General features: G+C 39.6%; 1 protein-coding gene across 2 annotated transcripts; it reads right to left on the bottom strand.

Annotated features, from left to right (window-relative positions):
- Positions 1–97: 97 nt before the first annotated feature.
- On the bottom strand, positions 98–18,014 carry LOC120519905 (NACHT, LRR and PYD domains-containing protein 1b allele 4-like). Of its 2 annotated transcripts, none has more exons than XR_005631696.1 (3): positions 17,975–18,014; positions 10,276–10,449; positions 98–332 (listed from the first exon to the last, which is right to left on the bottom strand). XR_005631696.1 is itself a non-coding variant. In XM_039742658.1 (3 exons), the coding sequence occupies exons 1-3, from the start codon at positions 13,759–13,761 to the stop codon at positions 224–226; spliced, it is 297 nt and encodes a 98-aa protein (XP_039598592.1). In that variant the 5' UTR covers positions 13,762–14,322; the 3' UTR covers positions 98–223. The 2 variants fall into 2 exon arrangements, 1 of the variants encoding a protein (XP_039598592.1); XM_039742658.1 differs by lacking the exon at positions 17,975–18,014 and adding an exon at positions 13,748–14,322.
- Positions 18,015–18,385: the final 371 nt, after the last annotated feature.

Below are 18,385 nucleotides of genomic sequence, written 5' to 3'. Positions count from 1 at the left end.
AACTCTTATCTCTGATCTGAACTTGTGGAGGTTGATGACCAGTTCAGGGTGATAGGATGCAGAAACACAAGTGAGTTTATAAAAGAAGCACAGAGGCTGAGAAGAAGACATGTAGAGTTTATTAAATGTGGAGGAGAGCGGAAGAGATTAAAAAATGATAAAGAGAAGAATTTAGAGGGAATTGAAAGGGTGCACGGTCAGTGGGGTCAGTTGATCAGCATGTTCAGTCTTCTTCTGTGCTGATAATCACCTGCCTTCCAGTCCTGTTCAGCTCCTCCTGTAGTGACCTCAAGTTCTTCTTTTCACTCTCACTGACCTCATTAAACTGCAGCCTGTGAAGGACAAACGTGTGAGTTACAAACTTAAGAGGACCCCACCTCACACACTGCATTATCACTGTACTATGACACGCCCACTCAGGTCCAATTCTCAGAATTCTCCTCAGTGTCCCTAAGTCACATGACATGTGTGTCACCCTGCCGGTCACTCAGTTCATGGTCTGATCAGGTCACCGTCCTCTGAGGCCTTTTCGTTTCTTCTCATCTCAATGAAGGTGTTTTAGTCAGGATGTGGGTCCTCCGTGGCTTCTGCTGACAGCTTTATTTTCTATTCTCCTTCATTGTTTTCCATTGTTTTTATAACATTGTTGTGTTCATTTATTATTTGTTTAATTCTGTATGAAGACTAAAGCTACATCCAAGCTGCGATCAGCAAGCCCTAGTTCGAGATACGGCCTCTCAGAGACAGACCTGGATCAGATGGGCGAAAGTACAGACTCCTCGGGACCACGGTCCGCTACATCGTAGCCGGCTGAGAGCGAAAAGGGGAGCGAAGGTGCGATCGTGAGTGCAGATGTGGATAGCTCGCCGATTGGAGAGGATTACCTGAAACTGGAAAAGGCCGGGAGGTCCGCGGCTTCAGTTACGCAATTACGCGGGACTGGAGCAGCGGGGACACCGGCTTCAGCAGAGTCTGCTGCTTCATCTACGGCACAAGAAGGCACATTTCAGCTATCTGAACTGAAAGTGTTGCTCGCTGAGCTCAGGCAAGATATAAAGAAAAGCGAGAAGGCTAATGAGAAAGCAACGGCAAAGGCACTTGAGAGACTGAAACAGGAATTAAAACAGGAATTCCAACAGGCAAATGAAAGGCTGCGCCAAGAGGTACAACTTGCTTCGAAAGAATGAAGCATTGAGAAAAACTCAGTTAAACTGAGCACGCTTGCTGATCGATTGGAGCATCTTAGTGAGACATTCACGAATCGGATCGAAATAGCCGAACATCTAGCTGCCAGTGCCGAGGAAAGAGCAGTAAATGTCAGTTCGGAATGTAAAAACTCGGAGAAAAACTTGGAGACAGACTGGCTGCTTTAGAAGATGGGAATAGAAGGTATAATGTCAGAATTGAAGGCCTGCGGAGAATCGAGAAAGTTTAAACCCGTGAAATTCGCAACTGAACTTTTTCTAAAATAATCGGGGCGACTTTAAAGCAGAATCTGAGATAGCAGCGGCTTACAGCGCGATCAAACACCGTCAGACCCGACCAAGATCTTTTATAGTTCGTTTTGAACGATTATCATTTAAGTTAGAGGTGATGGAACTCCTCAGGAAAAAAAAGGAAGATATTATATATGAAGATTGCCACATTCGCGTCTTCCCTGACTTCTCTCCAGCAACAGCTATTAAACGCCGCCTTCTATAATATTAAACAGCTGCTACGGCAAGCCAATGTCAAATCGGCCTCCTGTATCCGGCAAAACTGAAAGTGGAATGGCAGGGTCATTTCTATGTTTTCGCTAGCAAGGAGGAGGCAGAAAATGAGTTAAGAAAGCTGATCCCGGGACTATTCTGATACATAATTGTGAGTCATGGCGGTAAATGATAACGCTAGGATTAATAATCTACTGTCTGATCTATTTGTTTTAAAATACGGGTTTTTATCAGCATATATTCTCATATTCTTATATTATTATTACTTACTTATTACTTATCATTACTTAGTATTACTAGGGCTAAATGTTTATGTTTTATTGTGCTTAATTACGTTTTCCTCCTCTTTTTTCTTTTCTAATTATTTCATGTGTACCCTAAATGAGACTGTTCAATATCATACCCTTGGTTTGCTGTTATTGCTATTACTGCATTAAGACTTGTTATGCTTGTTTTGGACACATCTTTAACACCATCACCTGGGTTTATTATCTGGGGATATCATCTTAATGCACTAAAATTGATGAAGATTATATGTATATGTGTATGTGTATATGTATGTATATATATATGTATGTATATATGTGTATGTATGTATGTATATATATATATATATATGTATATATATTAAGTGCAAAATTCTTTTCTTTTTTTTTTTTTTTTTTCCTCTTTTAAAGACTATATTGGTAACAGATATCTCTATCTTTTAACCTTAAAGCGCCACTGCATGGGGGCTTGATGTGCTTTGGACGTGCTCTGTCTCTGGGTATGTCAGAGGACTGGGACTGCATGAAGTGGGTTTTAGCCTCACCTGGGGAGGCAAAAAGGGAGGGTGGGGGTTTAAGGGGAAGAGAAAGAGAGCAGGCTTGATCTATATCTAATCTATCATCTCAATCTTTATAATTATAACTATCAACGTAATAATAAGCTGCATGGCAACAACTCTTGGGGGAATAGGAAATTAAGACCTAAACTATTTCACTTCCAGTTAAGACTATAATATGACACCAAAAACTCAGAATCAGTGTCTCCATGATGGGACAGTTAACTTCGTAAGCTGGAATGTTAAAGGCCTGAATCACGAATTAAAGAGAAAGAAAGTACTTTCTCACCTAACAGGTCTAAATGCTAAAATAGTATTTTTACAGGAAACCCACTTACTAAGTAAGGATCAGTTCCGCTGCAAAAGACTGGACTGGCCAAATGTTCCATTCTAGTTTTACAAAGAAAACTAGAGGGGTGGGAATTCTCATACATAGAACAGTACCATTTGTAGCATCAGATGTAGTATTGGATCCTGAAGGGAGATATGTGATGGTCATGGGAGACTTATCTAACTGTAAAATGATTTTGATAAATGTTTATGCACCTAATGTTGATGATAAGGAATTTATACAAAATTTATTTGCATCCATTCCCAATCTGAACACTCATAAACTTATAATGGCTGGGGACTTTAATTGTGTTCTAAATCCACTTTTAGATAAGACTTCCTCCACAGGGGAACGCAACTAACACCGCAAAGATAATTACAAAGTTTATAACTGATCACAACTTATCAGATCCCTGGAGGTTTTAAACCCAAATTCAAGAACATATTCTTTCTACTCACCAGTACATCATTGCTACTCAAGGATTGATTACTTCTTTATAGATAATAACTTCTTGCCTAAGATTAAATCTTGTAAATACGATGCTATTGTTATTTCAGACCATGCTCCGATGATCTTGGAGCTGAAATTACTAAGCCCCATACACTCACCCCAGAGATGGCGTCTCAATCCGCTTCTATTAGCTGACGAGAATTGTACTGAATTTATATCCAAACAAATTGAATTCTTTCTAGAGACAAATACATCCCCTGAGATCTCTGCAGGAATACTCTGGGAAACTCTTAAGGCCTTCTTAAGAGGACAGATTATCTCATATCTTTCCCACAGAAATAAATCCGCAAGAAAGTAGCAGAGATAAAAGCGAAATTACTAAAATAGATGAAGAACATGCCAGACTACCAAGCGAGACTCTACATAAGAGGAGGCAGGCTCTACATTCAGAATTAAACCTCTTGACAACTAAAGAAACCGAACAACTAATTTACAAATCCAGACATCATTATTATGAACATGGAGAGAAAGCTAATAAGCTTTTAGCGCAACAAATTCACAAGCAAGATGTACATACGCAATCTCGTAATTACTAACACGAACGGAGATAAAATCATCGAACACAAAAATATAATGTACACTTTTAGAGACTACTATAAATCCCTATATACTACTGAGTTTAAAGAAGACAATATACAATCTAATGCATTTCTGGATAAATTACAGATACCACAAATTGACGCTATTAGTGTGGAGGAGCTCGATAAACCTCTGTCATTATCAGAATTACTGGATGCTATAAAGTCACTCCAAGGTGGAAAAGCAGCAGGCCCTGACGGCTACCCTGCAGAGTTTTACAAGAAATTCTCCGCTCAGCTAGCTCCCTCCTATTAGCAACATTTACAGAAGCCAGAGATAACCAATCTCTTCCACAAACCTTTCGCCAAGCACTAATCACTGTCTTCCAAAACAAAATAAGGACTTATTACAATGTGCATCATACAGACCAATTTCACTTCTGAATAACGACGTTAAAATACTCTCTAAAATCATAGCTAGAAGGATGGAGAAAGTGCTCCCTCAGTAATATCACAAGACCAAACTGGATTTATTAGGGGCCGACACTTATCTTCAAATCTTCGACGCCTGTTTAATGTAATATACTCACCAACTAAATCAAACACCCCAGAAATATTATTATCATTGGATGCAGAAAAGCATTCGACATGATTGAATGGAAATACCTTTTACTATTTTGGAGAAGTTTGGGTTTGGCCCAACATTTGTGCATGGATTAAATTACTGTATACTAACCCAGAAGCTTCAGTTTGCATCAATAACATTTGCTCAGACTACTTTAAACTAGAACGTGGCACAAGACAAGGATGCCCTTTGTCACCACTGCTGTTTGCAATTGCCATTGAACCACTGGCAATACATTGTCGAAATACTGATCAGATAAAGGGGATTAGCAGAGAAGGACTGGAACAGAAAATCTCATTATATGCAGATGACATGGTACTGTATATATCGGACCCAGAAAATTCTGTGCCTGCAGTCTTAGCAGCACTCACAGAATTTCAAAAGCTCTCTGGTCTCAGAATTAATCTGAATAAAAGTGTACTCTTTCCGTGAATTCGCAAGCATATAATATTAGATTAGACACCCTTCCTTTTATCATTGCAGAACAGTTTAAATACCTCGGGTAAACATCACAAGTAAACATAAAGCTCTTTATCAACAAAATTTCGTCGTCTGCATGGAAAAAATTAAACAAGACTTGCATAGATGGTCAACCCTTCATCTCACACTAGCTGGAAGAATTAACACTGTTAAGATGAATATTCTTCCTAAGCTCCTTTTTATTTCAAAACATACCAATATACATTAATAAATCGTTTTTAAGCAATTAGATTCAACAATAACCTCATTTATTTGGAATTCTAAACATCCACGCATCAAAAGAGCGACCTACAAAGACAAAAGGCAGAAGGCGGCATGGCTCTACCTAACTTCCAGTTTTATTACTGGGCGCAAATATACAGTCGATAAGAACCTGGACACAAATAGAAGAACATACACAGGCATGGACCGCAATAGAAGTAAAATCCTGCAGTACTTCTTTGTATTCCTTGCTTTGTGCTCCAATAAACACACGTTATCGGCAATACACTAATAACCCAATTGTGCTCCACTCACTTAGAATCTGGAACCAATGTAGAAAGCATTTTAAGACGGAGAAGCTTCTTTCTGTGGCACCCTGCAAAAGAACCACCTCTTTCAACCCTCACAAACATATGCAGTTTTAATATCTGGAAAAATTTGGAATTAACTTGCTTAGAGATCTTTATATAGACAACGTCTTTGCATCCTATGAACAATTACATTCCAAATTTAACATTCCAGCTACAAATTTCTTTCACTATCTTCAAATCAGGAACTTTGTTAAACAGAACCTTCCAGATTTTCCTCATCTTGCACCCTCATCCACGCTGGAAAAATTATTGCTCAATTTCAAGGAGTTAGACTCCATCTCTACAATATATAAAATCCTTTTACAATCCCTTCCTTTCAAAGATCCAAGAGGACACTGGGAAAATGACCTCTCAATTAATATATCAGAAAAGGAGTGGAAAGTAGCAATGCAGAGAATTCACTCAAGCTCCATATGCAAAGCATACAATTATACAACTCAAAATTATATATCGAGCACATCTGTCTCGACTAAAACTCTCAAAATGTTTCCAGGGCATGATCCAACCTGTGAACGCTGCAAAAGCCCCAGCCTCACTAGGTCACATGTTCTGGGCCTGCTCCAAATTAACATTATTCTGGACAAAAATTTTTAATTACCTCTCAGACAGTCTTGGACTCACAATCCCTCCTAACCCATTAACAGCTGTGTTTGGGGTTCTTCCAGAGGGTCTTAAAGTGGAGAAAGACAAACAAATTGTGATTGCATTCACTACACTGTTGGCACGCAGACTTATTCTGATAAACTGGAAGAACCCAAACTCTCCTCTTTTAAGTCAGTGGGAAACTGATGTGTTATATTATTTAAAATTGGAAAAAATCAAATACTCAGTTAGAGGATCTGTGCAGACTTTTTTCAAAACATGGCAGGATCTAATCAGTAATATTTTGAAATGATTTTATAAAGCACAGAGAATTTGTTGATTTAGGTATTTTTAAAAGCCTTAAATTTTACACCGTTTGGCTTGCTCTCTCTCTCAAGGGTGGGGATCGATCTGTTCTTAGCATAATTCTTTTTTTTTTTTTTTTTGTAAAAATGTGATTGCTATGTATTGATTGTAATAAAATTAATAAAAAAAAAAAAAATTAATTCTGTATTATCTTTTTTTTTATTATATTCAGTTATTTTTAAGTATCTCTGTGTTTGTCTTGCAGTTCTTTCCAGTTCCTTGTAATTTGTTGTTTGATCCCAAGATGCAGGACCACCTGCCCCCCAACTATCTATCTATCTATCTATCTATCATTTGACTGTGATCTGGTGATTGGTGGTCTTTGTGAGTTTTTTGTTCTTTTGTTTTTAATTCTGATTATTGTCTTTGAACCTTTGGCTCTTGAATTCTGATTATCTTACAGTTTGTGCTTTTTGAATGTTGTTAGCTTTGGATTGCCTTTGGCATCCCCTTTGGCTCTTTTGTTAATAAACCTCGTCTTTTATAAAGACCACTTGTGGACTTGTCTCTGCTCCAGCTGGAGTTTTCACAATTCTCCCTCTGGTCAGAAAAACTTCATGACCCTGAGACGCTTTTTGAATTTATTTTGAATTTAAAATTCTGAGCTCCTTTCTGAGGTCAATTCAGGCCTGAAGCCTCCTGTTTGCCTGGAGTGGACCTGCCTGGGGGTGACATTTATTTGGTGGACTATTCTAGAGTGGTTGACTATTCTAGAGGCCTTATATTGTGCTGTTATAGCAATCAGAACAGAAGGTGGTCTGTCCAGGTGACATAGTGTTGACCCCTGGTCACTTCCTGTGTCTTGCTCTCTTAATTATTCTTCACTCTCTCTCTGTATTATTTTCTATCCCACTCCTCCTCACTCTCCTGTCTTCACTCATTTTCTGTCCTCTTGTTTCTTCTTGTTCTCCCTCACCACCATGTCCACTGACATCTCTTTCTTGTTAAATTTCTCCAAATGACCCCCATAACCCTTTCCTCCCTCACCTCCTGTCCACTCTGCCTGCTGTCCAGGGGCCTCATGTATAAACAGTGTGTATGCACAAAAATGTTGCATAGTCCCGTTCCATGCATACATCGCAATGAATAAAATCTAAACTTGCTGTCAAGCCATGCACATTTTCACGCTAGCTCAATCCATTACGTATGCAAGTTCTCTGCTTGGTTTTACAAATTGGAAGCACCCAGTGTCAAAGCAGTGCTACTGTTACTGTGTGGTTTCCCTTTAGTTTTTCGATTTGCATCCTTGATGTGGCTTTATCACATGCACTGTAATGCACTACATATCGTTTATAAGATTAAAGCATCTTATTGTAATCAACCCATAACCACATAATGGTGCACCGAATGGCCGAACTATTCCAAATATCATCACTGCTTTAGTATTATTCCAAGTGCAGCACTGAGTATTTAACCCACTGTATCTGAGTGAGGAATCACAGCTCTACAGCATCTGATCGGATTATCGGTATACAGTATCTTGCACATGCTGCCTCAGCCATGCACACAGTCTATTTGAACTGTTTTCATACAGCAAACACTTCAGAGCTTTTCCTGTAGGGACCTTGCGGTTCAGAAAAAGTTTCATCCCAAGTGCTCTAAATGCACTTAATCAGTCCATCAAGTGCTCTGGTAGAACTGTTTGTACTTATAAGTACAATCATCTCACTGTAAACTTGCACTACAGTTATAATATTGCAAAACCTGAGCCATTTTATAAAGCGCATATTTACATATGATGACAACTGGCTTCTAAGTCGATTTAGATTTCCAAGCGCTGTCTTTTTGGGGTTAATGATATTACTTTAAAGATGAAATGCAGTAAAGCATGTTTATTACATTATACAGATAAGATTTAAACTTCATTAAAATAATGTATATTGTTAATAATTAAACATGTAAGGACATGGTGGCTCAGCGCTTGCGATGAGCAGCTGCCCATTCAGGGTTTGTTCCTGCCTTGCGCTGTATGCTTGCTGGGATTGGTGTGACCCTGGATGGATAGATAGATGGAATAATTAAACATGTACTGCGAAGATATTTTGATGTTTCATAAAAGTTCTGAAGAAAAGGCGTTCTAAGCTTACAGATGGCTTGGCATCTATTACAGAGCTGATCAACAACAACAACATTTATTTATATAGCACATTTTCATACAGAAAAATGTAGCTCAAAGTGCTTTACAAAATGAAGAATAGAAAAATAGAAGACACAATAAAAAACAAACATAAGTCAACACTATTTAACACAGAATAAGTAATGTCCGATGGCCAGGGTGGACAGAAAAAAAACTCCAGAGGCTGGAGAAAAAAAATAAAAAATTAAATGATCGTGCGGTGATTGGTTACTTGGAGAAAGAAAAGGAAAGACAGGAATTGGGGGTTAGCACATTTGAAAGAGACTGCACTGCTGCAATAAATTATTTCATCGAAGGTTGCCGTCAGTGCAGCAAGCATCTTGCAGGAGGCAGGAACAATCACTGGACAGGGCGCCAGTTTGTCACTATCACTGTGCCACCATGTTCCCTTGTTTAATACAAGCTTTAATTCCTATCATTACGAAAATTATATCAAGTATACATCTCAGTATTTTAATTATTCAGAGATCTATAATATCATGAATGTAATGTATTTTGTGTCCTGTCGGTGGAAGTGAAAGCCCGTTTAAGAAGCACATAGTGATTCGCACACATAGAGCACATAGAAGAACACATACAAAACAAAGCATTTAACGTGTTACATTAATTACGATGGGATCTGAGAAACTAGTAAATTAAAAGATTTTAAGTTGAAGTTTATGATGTTCTACTTTGATGACAAAATAAAGTACATGATTAAAGTGGAAATTTCCAGATTAAAGTTGACATTTGGACATTTGTTTCCCACTGTGTCCCTATTTTGTTTTCCTTTTCTGTGTACCCTAATAAGCTTCCATATGACACTCAGATAGTGGGCTACGACTAGCCTTTTCATGACAACTTTGATATCTGACCACTTCTTATTTATGTCGGACAATTTGCGACTTTCTGAACTTGAACTTTAGAGTTTCTCTGTCAATCTGTTACTCAATCAACTTCCTTTTGTTTGTTTATGCGTAAAACAACAAATAGTACGTTTTTTCTCGCCTCCACTTGGTGTTTGCTAAAATTCTTCTTTTTCCCCCATTCTTTTCCCATTGTCTTTTCACAGAACGCTGAGCTAAAGGGCTATTTTTATTGATTTGCTTATTCAAAAAGGCGTAATTCTGGTAGGAGGTAGGGAGTGGCAGCAGGCGTGTGGACATGCGTTACTGTTCACGCTGACCGGGATTTATGTAGCTGACGAACGTGGAAGTTGTCGAACGCACAGATTTATGCATCTGGATTTCTTTGTGCGTACGCACATTTCCACTTTTTTCTGTACGCCATGTTTTAGTGTGAATTCTACTCACGGCGTTATGCATGAGGCCTCTGATCCTGTCACCTCTCCTCCCTGTGTCCTTATCCCTCTGTCTGTCCACCTTATCTGCTCTTCCTTTTCTTAACTCATCTCACACTCCTCCTCTCTGTTGCTCTCTTTCTGTCATCTCTCATTATCTTTGTTGTCCTCCCTGTCTGTCACTTCCATCCAGCTTCACTTGTCTGCTGCTCTTTGTCCTTCTCACCCCACTGCCTATCCTTCCCTTCCTTCAGTCAATCCATGTTGTTTCCTGTGATCAGTCTGTCCATCAGGCTGTCAGCTGTGACTTCATAACTCCAAACACCTCACCCTGTTTACTCACCACAATGTCTTTAATTTACAGTTTGGGGTCCTCAGACCCTCATGCAGCTGACGAGCTCCTGAATCTCCTAATTTGTTGATGCTCAGGATCAGTTCAGTCAGCTGTGAGTGTGGAGAAGAGAGGACTGAGGAGAGAGATGATGAACATCCAGAGGTGAGACCACAATCAGACAGGCTGTAGAGATAAAGTAAGAGAAATGTGAGGACATGAGGAGGGACAGACAGACAGACAGAAGGCCACAGAGCTCAAAGGCTCAATGACTGCTGGCATTTTTACTTTTTACTGAGCCTTTTTGAACCTGAGACCACTGTTGTTCTTATAACTAAGGCACCAAACAACTGATTGGGTCTCCTGCCTTCATGCTGTACTGATAGGTGAGAAGTAATTGAAACAGACGCACGGTCATTAATATTGGAGATGAATATCTAAGAAATGAAACTGACAGTGTTTTGTACTTGAGGGGCCACATGAACTTGTAAAAGGTGACAATGGGGTGGAGGGTGTAACTAAATGGGATTTCTTTGTGTCATTCAGGACTCAGGATGAGCTTAACACTCAGTTGTTTATCATGATGGACTCTCCTCATATCATAGTAATTAGATGACGTCATTCAGCCCCACAAAGCTTGCCAGTCCTATGCACTTAATTCTTCCAAAATAACATCAAGTCGACTTTTGAAGGTCCCTAAAGTCCAACTGTTCACTACACCACTTTTTCCTTGTCTCTGTGGTCGTCTGTATGAAGAAAATGATTCTGCAAAATTTACTCTTAACAATTTTTCAGCTCTTGTTCTTGATAAACTCATTTTAAAGTCACCATCTCGATCCACTGTACTAATTCCCTTCATAATTTTAAACACTTCAATCACGTCACCTCTTAATCTTCTTTTGTTTAAACTGTAAAGGCTCAGCTCTTTTAATCTTTCATCATTACTCGTCCTCTGTAGCCTTGGGATCAGTCTAGACACTTTTCTCTGGACTTTTTCTAGCATTTCTTTGTCCTTTTTGGATACTAAAACTACACACAGGACTCCAGATGAAGCCTCACCAGTGTGTTATAAAGCTTGAGCATAACCTCCTTGGTCTTGTATTCCACATATCAAAGCAAAATATAACATGACATTCTGTTTGCCATCTTAATGGCTTCTTAACACTGTCTGGAAGTTGATAGTGATGAGTCCATTACGACTCCTAAATGCTTCTCATAAGGTGTTCTTTCGATTTTTAGACCTCCCATTGTGTATTCAGACCTCAAATTTTAACTTCCTACATTTAATTCTTTACATTTACTGACATTAAATTTCATCTGCCACAAGTCTGCCCAAGTCCCTCTGTGATGATTCAATGGATTCTCGATTATCTGTCAATCCACCTATCTTGGTAACATCTGCAAACTTAACACTAGTATTTCCAGAGCCTACGAGAAAACTCGGAAATCCGGCCCACCTTAAATCCATTTGCACCTTTCCCTCAGTGTCTTTTGTCCTGTAAATGTGACAATTAAGACAAGCAGCAAACAGCCTGCTATTCCATCCCCCGACAGTCTCAGATCATTCACAATGTTCTCCCAGGTCATGCCTTGTTTGATTATCTTGGAGTGAACTGCTGGAGTTTTAGAGTGGAAATAATAGATCGTTATTTGGAACACATGCATTTCATGTGTGTTTCATTTCTACAGTAATCTGTGTAAACACATTGTTAAAACAGAAACTTTTTCATATTTCAGTAATAAATGTTACAAAATGTAGGCATAAACTATAGATTGTGTGAAGCCTGAAGTCCAAAGATCAAATAAACACTTTCACAAAAGGTTCAAGGACACTACAACAGCTTCCATGGCATAGCGGTAAGATTTGCTGACTTGTAATCAAGAGTCCCCGGTTCGATCCCCAATGCCTCCTGTTTTTGCCGTTTTCAGTAGTGAGCTGCTCTTATTGTTAATATTAAACAGTACACACATAAATTTGGTTTGTGTCTGTAACAGACTGTGTACATTTATAGTACTGTACTTGTAAAAGTTACCGTTGTTTTCACTTTTATTCTCTCAGTCACGGTCACGTCACATACTACAGCCCTAGGGATCGGACGCTGTTAATTTTTATTTGAAACTGGGAATAACTGTAGATGTGAGTGGTGTTTTGAGGCAGTGGAACTGGACATTCTCTAATATGGAGGGATAAAAGCTGACACACAAACGCTGCTGAATCTGCCTTCTCCGTATCTCACCGTCACTTTATTATTTTTTATTCAGTTTTATTGAATGTTCCTGCTCTTGCAGAATTAGTATGCACCATTTTTTAACTCTTTATAAACCCACTGTGGCATTTTTTAAAATTTCCTACTAATTCCAAATTTAGGCATGTTCCTGTCCTGCATTATGTGTAAAACATTTTTAAACCTACTCCACTACACCTTGGCTGCCTCCTCACGTAAAAGCTTATCCCAGTCCGTCCTCCTTAGACTTTGCTGCAACTGCTAAAAATTTACTCTAAAAAAGTTAAACATAACATAATCTGCTTCTGCACTCTTTTAAAAAACTGAATAATGTATTATATTATGGTCACTTGATCCTGTTGGTTCAATCATTGCTACATCCTCAGTTTTATCCTGATTATTACAAAATACTAAATCCAGACAAGCTTCACCCCATGTCAGTGCTTTAACATGCTATGTTAAAAAACAGTCACTGATTACCTCTAAAAACTTCTGCTCTGGTGCTCTGCTGTTTGCAAGGTTATCCCAGTTAATATTCTGGTAGCTAAAGTCAACCATGAATATAACATCCCAATGTAAACTTTTAATACTATTAAAAAGATGTGCATTGAAATTACTGTCTGCATTGGGCAGTCTGTAACACACTCCTAAAATAAGATCTCTTTCCTTAATGCTTTCCAGGCAAAGCCACATATCCTCATTAAGATGGGGCTCATCGTCAAATTGAAGAGGACTTGTGTTTAAATTCTGTTTCACATAAATGAAAACTCCACCTCCATTTCTGTTCTGTCTGTCCTTACTAATAATTGTGTATTCCTCTATGTTATACTCATTCCCATCTTTGTTATTTAACCAGGATGCTATAATATCATATGTTCCTCTACTGTACATACAACTCCAACTCACTTCCTTTATTTTGATAATTCTAGCATTAAGGCAAGCTGTTTTTAATGTTTTATTGTAATCAACTTTCTTTTAGAATTTAAATTACTATATTTTTTTTATTTTTACACTACTGTTTGTTCCTTCATGTAGAGTTCTAAACCTGGCATGTCCTAAACTCTCTGTCCTTCTATCCCCTAGTTTTAATAATCCTTGACTAGCCTACTCATACGCCAACCAAATACATTGGTGCCTGTCATGTAGGAACAGGTCCCATCTATTCCAAAAGGAGCCCCAGTGCCCCCTAAACCTGTACCCTTCTACCCTGAACCATGATTTGAGCCTCATGTTAAGCCTTCTAATCTCCTCAATCTTACCTGCAGTGGGGCATGGCACAGGCAGAACTCAAGAGAAGACTACCTTGCCAAATTTTGGTCCTCAGCTTGGCACTTTACATTTGGATTTCATAACTTCCAGATTTCCTTTATGTATGTCATTTGTTCCAACATGGACGACAACAAGTTGAGTTAAGTTGAAATCCTTGATGCTTTCCAACAGGGTAGTCAGTGGGTCAACGTCGAGAAACTGGTGAGGTGCTCTGCTCCTTCTCACCCACCCAGGTCTGCCAGTGAACTGCATACCTCAATTCAGATGTTTTCATGTGGAGCTCTTAGTTGGTGGAACAAGCTGGACACCTCCATCTAAACTGCTGACTCCTTCAATGTGTTTAAGAAGTGATTGAAGACCCTCCTGTTCTGTGAATATCTGTCAAACTGTTAAAGAACATTTTATGCTCTTTTGATGTCTGTCATATTGTTAACTGATCTTCTTTTGTTATGCTAGCTTTATAGTTCTTCACTTACGAAGATCAAATTTTTCAACATGTCCTGCTATACCTGCTTAACAAAAGTCCATTGACTGATGTTACTTGATTATATTGACCTCTTTTTTAAGTCTCTTTAGATAAAATGTCTGCCAAGCATATAAATATACTGTAAATGTTAATGCCACAGTATCCACACACAAGGACAGAGTGCCAAGAAATAATGTGCCACCAGACAAAGAGTGCAAAATGGAAAGAAGATTTTATAAATATATATAAACATATTTAGAAGCTGGACTGGTGGTCTTCTGCCTAAATTGAAGCCCTGAAGCATCAGAAAAACTGCTGTCATATGGATGTGAGCTTTTTGAATTGTAGCTGCCAGCTGCAGAGACATTGTCTTCTATGATATCAATATCGTAATGGTGTCAGCTGGGATGATATCAGTGCTGAGTTAGCAGCAGGATAAGCTGTGCCAGTCGACAGAAATCTGATAAAAAGAGTGAGTTAGCCACAGTGGCATGATCTCCATCCTAGTGACTAAAGCAAACCCTCCATCTAAGAAGAGTGAGCTACCTAAAAGAGTAAAGCAATGACCAAAAATCCATTGGGTCTGCACTGGAGAGCACCACGCGGTATGACAACATACGGACATGGAGTTATCTGTCAAGAACAAACTCCACAAGGGCACTGCAAATGTAACGACAAATGAGTTATGTGAGTGCAAACTGAAAGATTTAGTGTGGAGAAGCCTGGCAGTCAGTGAAAAATGACCTTTCTGATCAGGTACCTTCTACCAAATAGCCGATGAGTAAAGTGTCCAGAGACAGATGGTTCTGCACCGTATCAGAGGACCTGCAGATTAATCATTTCTAGAAGATGTCTTCAGTGGAGGAGACAGAGATGTCCCAGTGATTTTTTTTAGCTGTCTGCATCATCCTCCACAAGATATTGAGGTCTGTGATGTTGCAATTCTTATAGCAGAGGTAAAATGGCTGGTTGGGACCCTCTGTATGGTACTCCTCTAGAATGTGGTGACGATAGAGAGGTGGGCAGACTTGCTGTACTCAGTTAAGGCTGGAAGTAGCCACTGTGTCTTATCAGCTATGGAGTTGGCATGGACAATACAGGTGAGGTTGGCTTCCAATGAGGGCTGAAGAGCTGCCGACCACCTCCACCACACAGTCCTCGATGTAAAGGTTGGAGTCGAGTGTACAGGCTTTCCTGAGGACTTTTGTCTTTTCTATACTGACAGACAGATTGTTGCTTCTGCCTCAGTCCACTGTTTGCTCCATTTTCATTTTCCTTGTTGTCTCGTCTCTGTTTCTAATGAGACCTCACACTGCTGTGTCTCCAGCACACACCATGTTGCTGTTTTAGTTGGCTGTTACAATTCAGCAGGGTGAATTGGTTTCAACTTTGCCCCTTGAGTGCCACATGTTCACTTCTCTGAGTGCCACTTCTCGACCACGTCCCTGAATCAGCTTAGCCACAATTCTGCATTTACTTTATTTCTCATTTAACCTCCATCTTTATTTTTTCATTTCTTTTTCTTGTTCATTTTTGTTCTTGATTATCCTGCTCAGGATCATTTTAATCTCATATGGGTGCAGGTGTCTAATTCCCCACCCCAGAACACTAATGAGATCACTGGCTGAACCACACGTGTCTGCAGGTGTAAAGTGCGCTCTGCCAATTCACCACCAACACTCCAGGGCTGCTCTGCTCCACCACACTACCACATCCACCTACGTCTCTCTGAGTCCACCATTTCTATTTAAAAACCTGCACACAACCATTGACCCCTAAAGTGTGTCACCACACAGTTTTGTATTTAGTAGTAAAGACAATCATGCAGTGACGAAAGTGACTAGTGGGTGCAGGACAAGTGTGACAGGTGTCCTTAGTGACAGTCAAATTATTCACATCTCGAGTCAGCCATTTGATTGTCTGCTGGCATTGAGGAAGACCCTGACTGACTGAAATCACAAAAGAAGGATTTGTGAGGCAGAGGTTCTGGACCTGTGATGACATCAGTGAAGACCATGAGTGTATAAAAATATCAGAAAGGCGCTATATACTGGATTATTGAAAAAGTCATGTGACAGCCTACACTGATCATGTGGTGAGATTCTTGTTTTAAATGTCCCACAAGAGTCACAAGTGTGAGTTAAAAACACAAGAGGGCGCCATTCCTCACACTGGAGTATCTCACTGACACGCCCACTGAGGTCACCTTCCCAAAATCCTCTCAGTGTCTCTGACGTCTACTGCACATGATGTGTGTGTCCACCTGTTGGTCACTAAGCCCACTGACAGATATATGTCGATGTCCAGTGTAGACCTGGGGGTCATGTCTTGTAGAATGATGTCGGCCTGCTCAGTCCACTTGGCTATAATGCCGGTCACTTCCTGTGTCTCCCACCTTACTGTCCACACTGTCTTCAGTCCTAATCCTCTCCTCCCTGTGACCTTCTCTTTCTGTGTATGGCTGGCTGGTCATTTCTACTGCTGCTGTCCACCTTTCCTCCTGTTCCTCTGTCTGTTCTCCTCTTTCTCCTTCCCCTTATCCTCTGCCTTGTCCACCTCTTTTATTCTATTTTAGTGATTTTTAAAATTTTAGTGAGGACATCAGAGGAGTGTAAGGTGCAAAGTGACAATGAAGGACAAGGAACAAGTATGAGATTAAAATAAAGAATGGACAATGTGGGCTTGTGGGACAAGAAATAAAACAACAGTCTGGACAGAGAGGATGAGGAGAGTGACCAGTGTGGTGGAGGGGCTCAGAGTCTGTTGTGATGAGAAATTTTGCATATAACTTGATATATGTTTTGTATGTGTTTATTTGTAATTTAGGCAAAACAATGTAATTTAGTGTTACTTTGGTGAGAGGCATTCGTGTTTGCCTCCGCCCCAATCCCCCAACCCCACAACCTCCCCATCTTTCTTTCGACTAAGTCTCTTTGCAATTTTACGACAGGGTTGGGAGAGGATGTGTCTTAAACCAGTTTGGTGAATATTTCTCTGCTAAAGTCTTTCAACCCAAGGAAGCCAGGTTACGTTAACATATGGTTTGGGGGCAGGTGTTAAGATGTTCTATTTCCCCCGTTGGTCTGAGGTATGGCTGTTTAGAATTGGCTTGTCTCAGAGGCCTTTAAGTGCCATGATGTCCTATTTGCTGTAGGGGTTCGACAGAAAACCTATAAATTTGCTTGCTTTATCTTATTCTATCTTTCTTACTAACCAACATATGATGAAGAAGCATCTCTGTTACTAACATCTGATGAAGAAGACAACATAATGTCTTCACCACATCACCATTTAATCAAGTTGTATGGTTGCAAATATTCAAATATACTTTGCATATTGTTATTTATGAATATTACCAATAATACAGTGTTTAAATTGTAACTTAACTCCTGTTAGTCTTTACTACACCTAATTGCTTGAGGTTATAGATATAGAAGGGAAGGTTTATAATACGTTATAAACAGTGGTAAGTCTGTGAGATTGGGTGTTCTGACAAAGGCTACTTATTAATAATACAAAAGGGGAAAGTAGAGGAAAAAATTACTCTACCAAGATAAAACAGGGTCACATTGCTGTCTTTATGAATTTAATTATTAAGGGAAATCTGTGATTGTGTCACTGCACGTCATTCTGTTTGTCCATAAGGGACACTGCAGTTTGTTGTGGGTGTGGAAGAGTCAGAGCTATAATGTGACAAGAAACAAAATTCATGAGACACACACACACACACACACACTTGTTATTCACTTACTTCAGTTTCTCTATTTTGCAGTTTTCACTCCTCAGCCCCTCACACAGCTGATTCACTCCTGAATCCTCCATGTTATTTCTGTTCAGGTTCAGTTCAGTCAGTCGTGAGTGAGGAGCAGAAAGAGCTGAGGAGAGAGTTGAGCAACATCTGGAGGTGAGACGACATTGATATAGGCTGTGGAGAAGAAGAGAGAGAAGTGAGGACATGAGGAGAGACAGACAGACAGACAGAAGGACAAACAACACAAAGGTTCAATGGCCACTTGTATTTTGACTTTTCACTGAAGTGCAGTGTGAACAAGAGACCACTGCCATTCTTATAAAGTAAGGCTATATACCTGACAGGGTCTCCTGCCTTCACGCTGGACTGACTGGTGCCAAGTCATTCAGACTGACATGTGGACATCAACAC

The sequence above is a fragment of the Polypterus senegalus genome, unplaced genomic scaffold (genome assembly GCF_016835505.1).
Source record: "Polypterus senegalus isolate Bchr_013 unplaced genomic scaffold, ASM1683550v1 scaffold_1582, whole genome shotgun sequence".
Taxonomy (NCBI): Eukaryota; Metazoa; Chordata; class Cladistia; order Polypteriformes; family Polypteridae; genus Polypterus; species Polypterus senegalus.
This window is presented reverse-complemented; position numbering and strand designations above follow the sequence as displayed.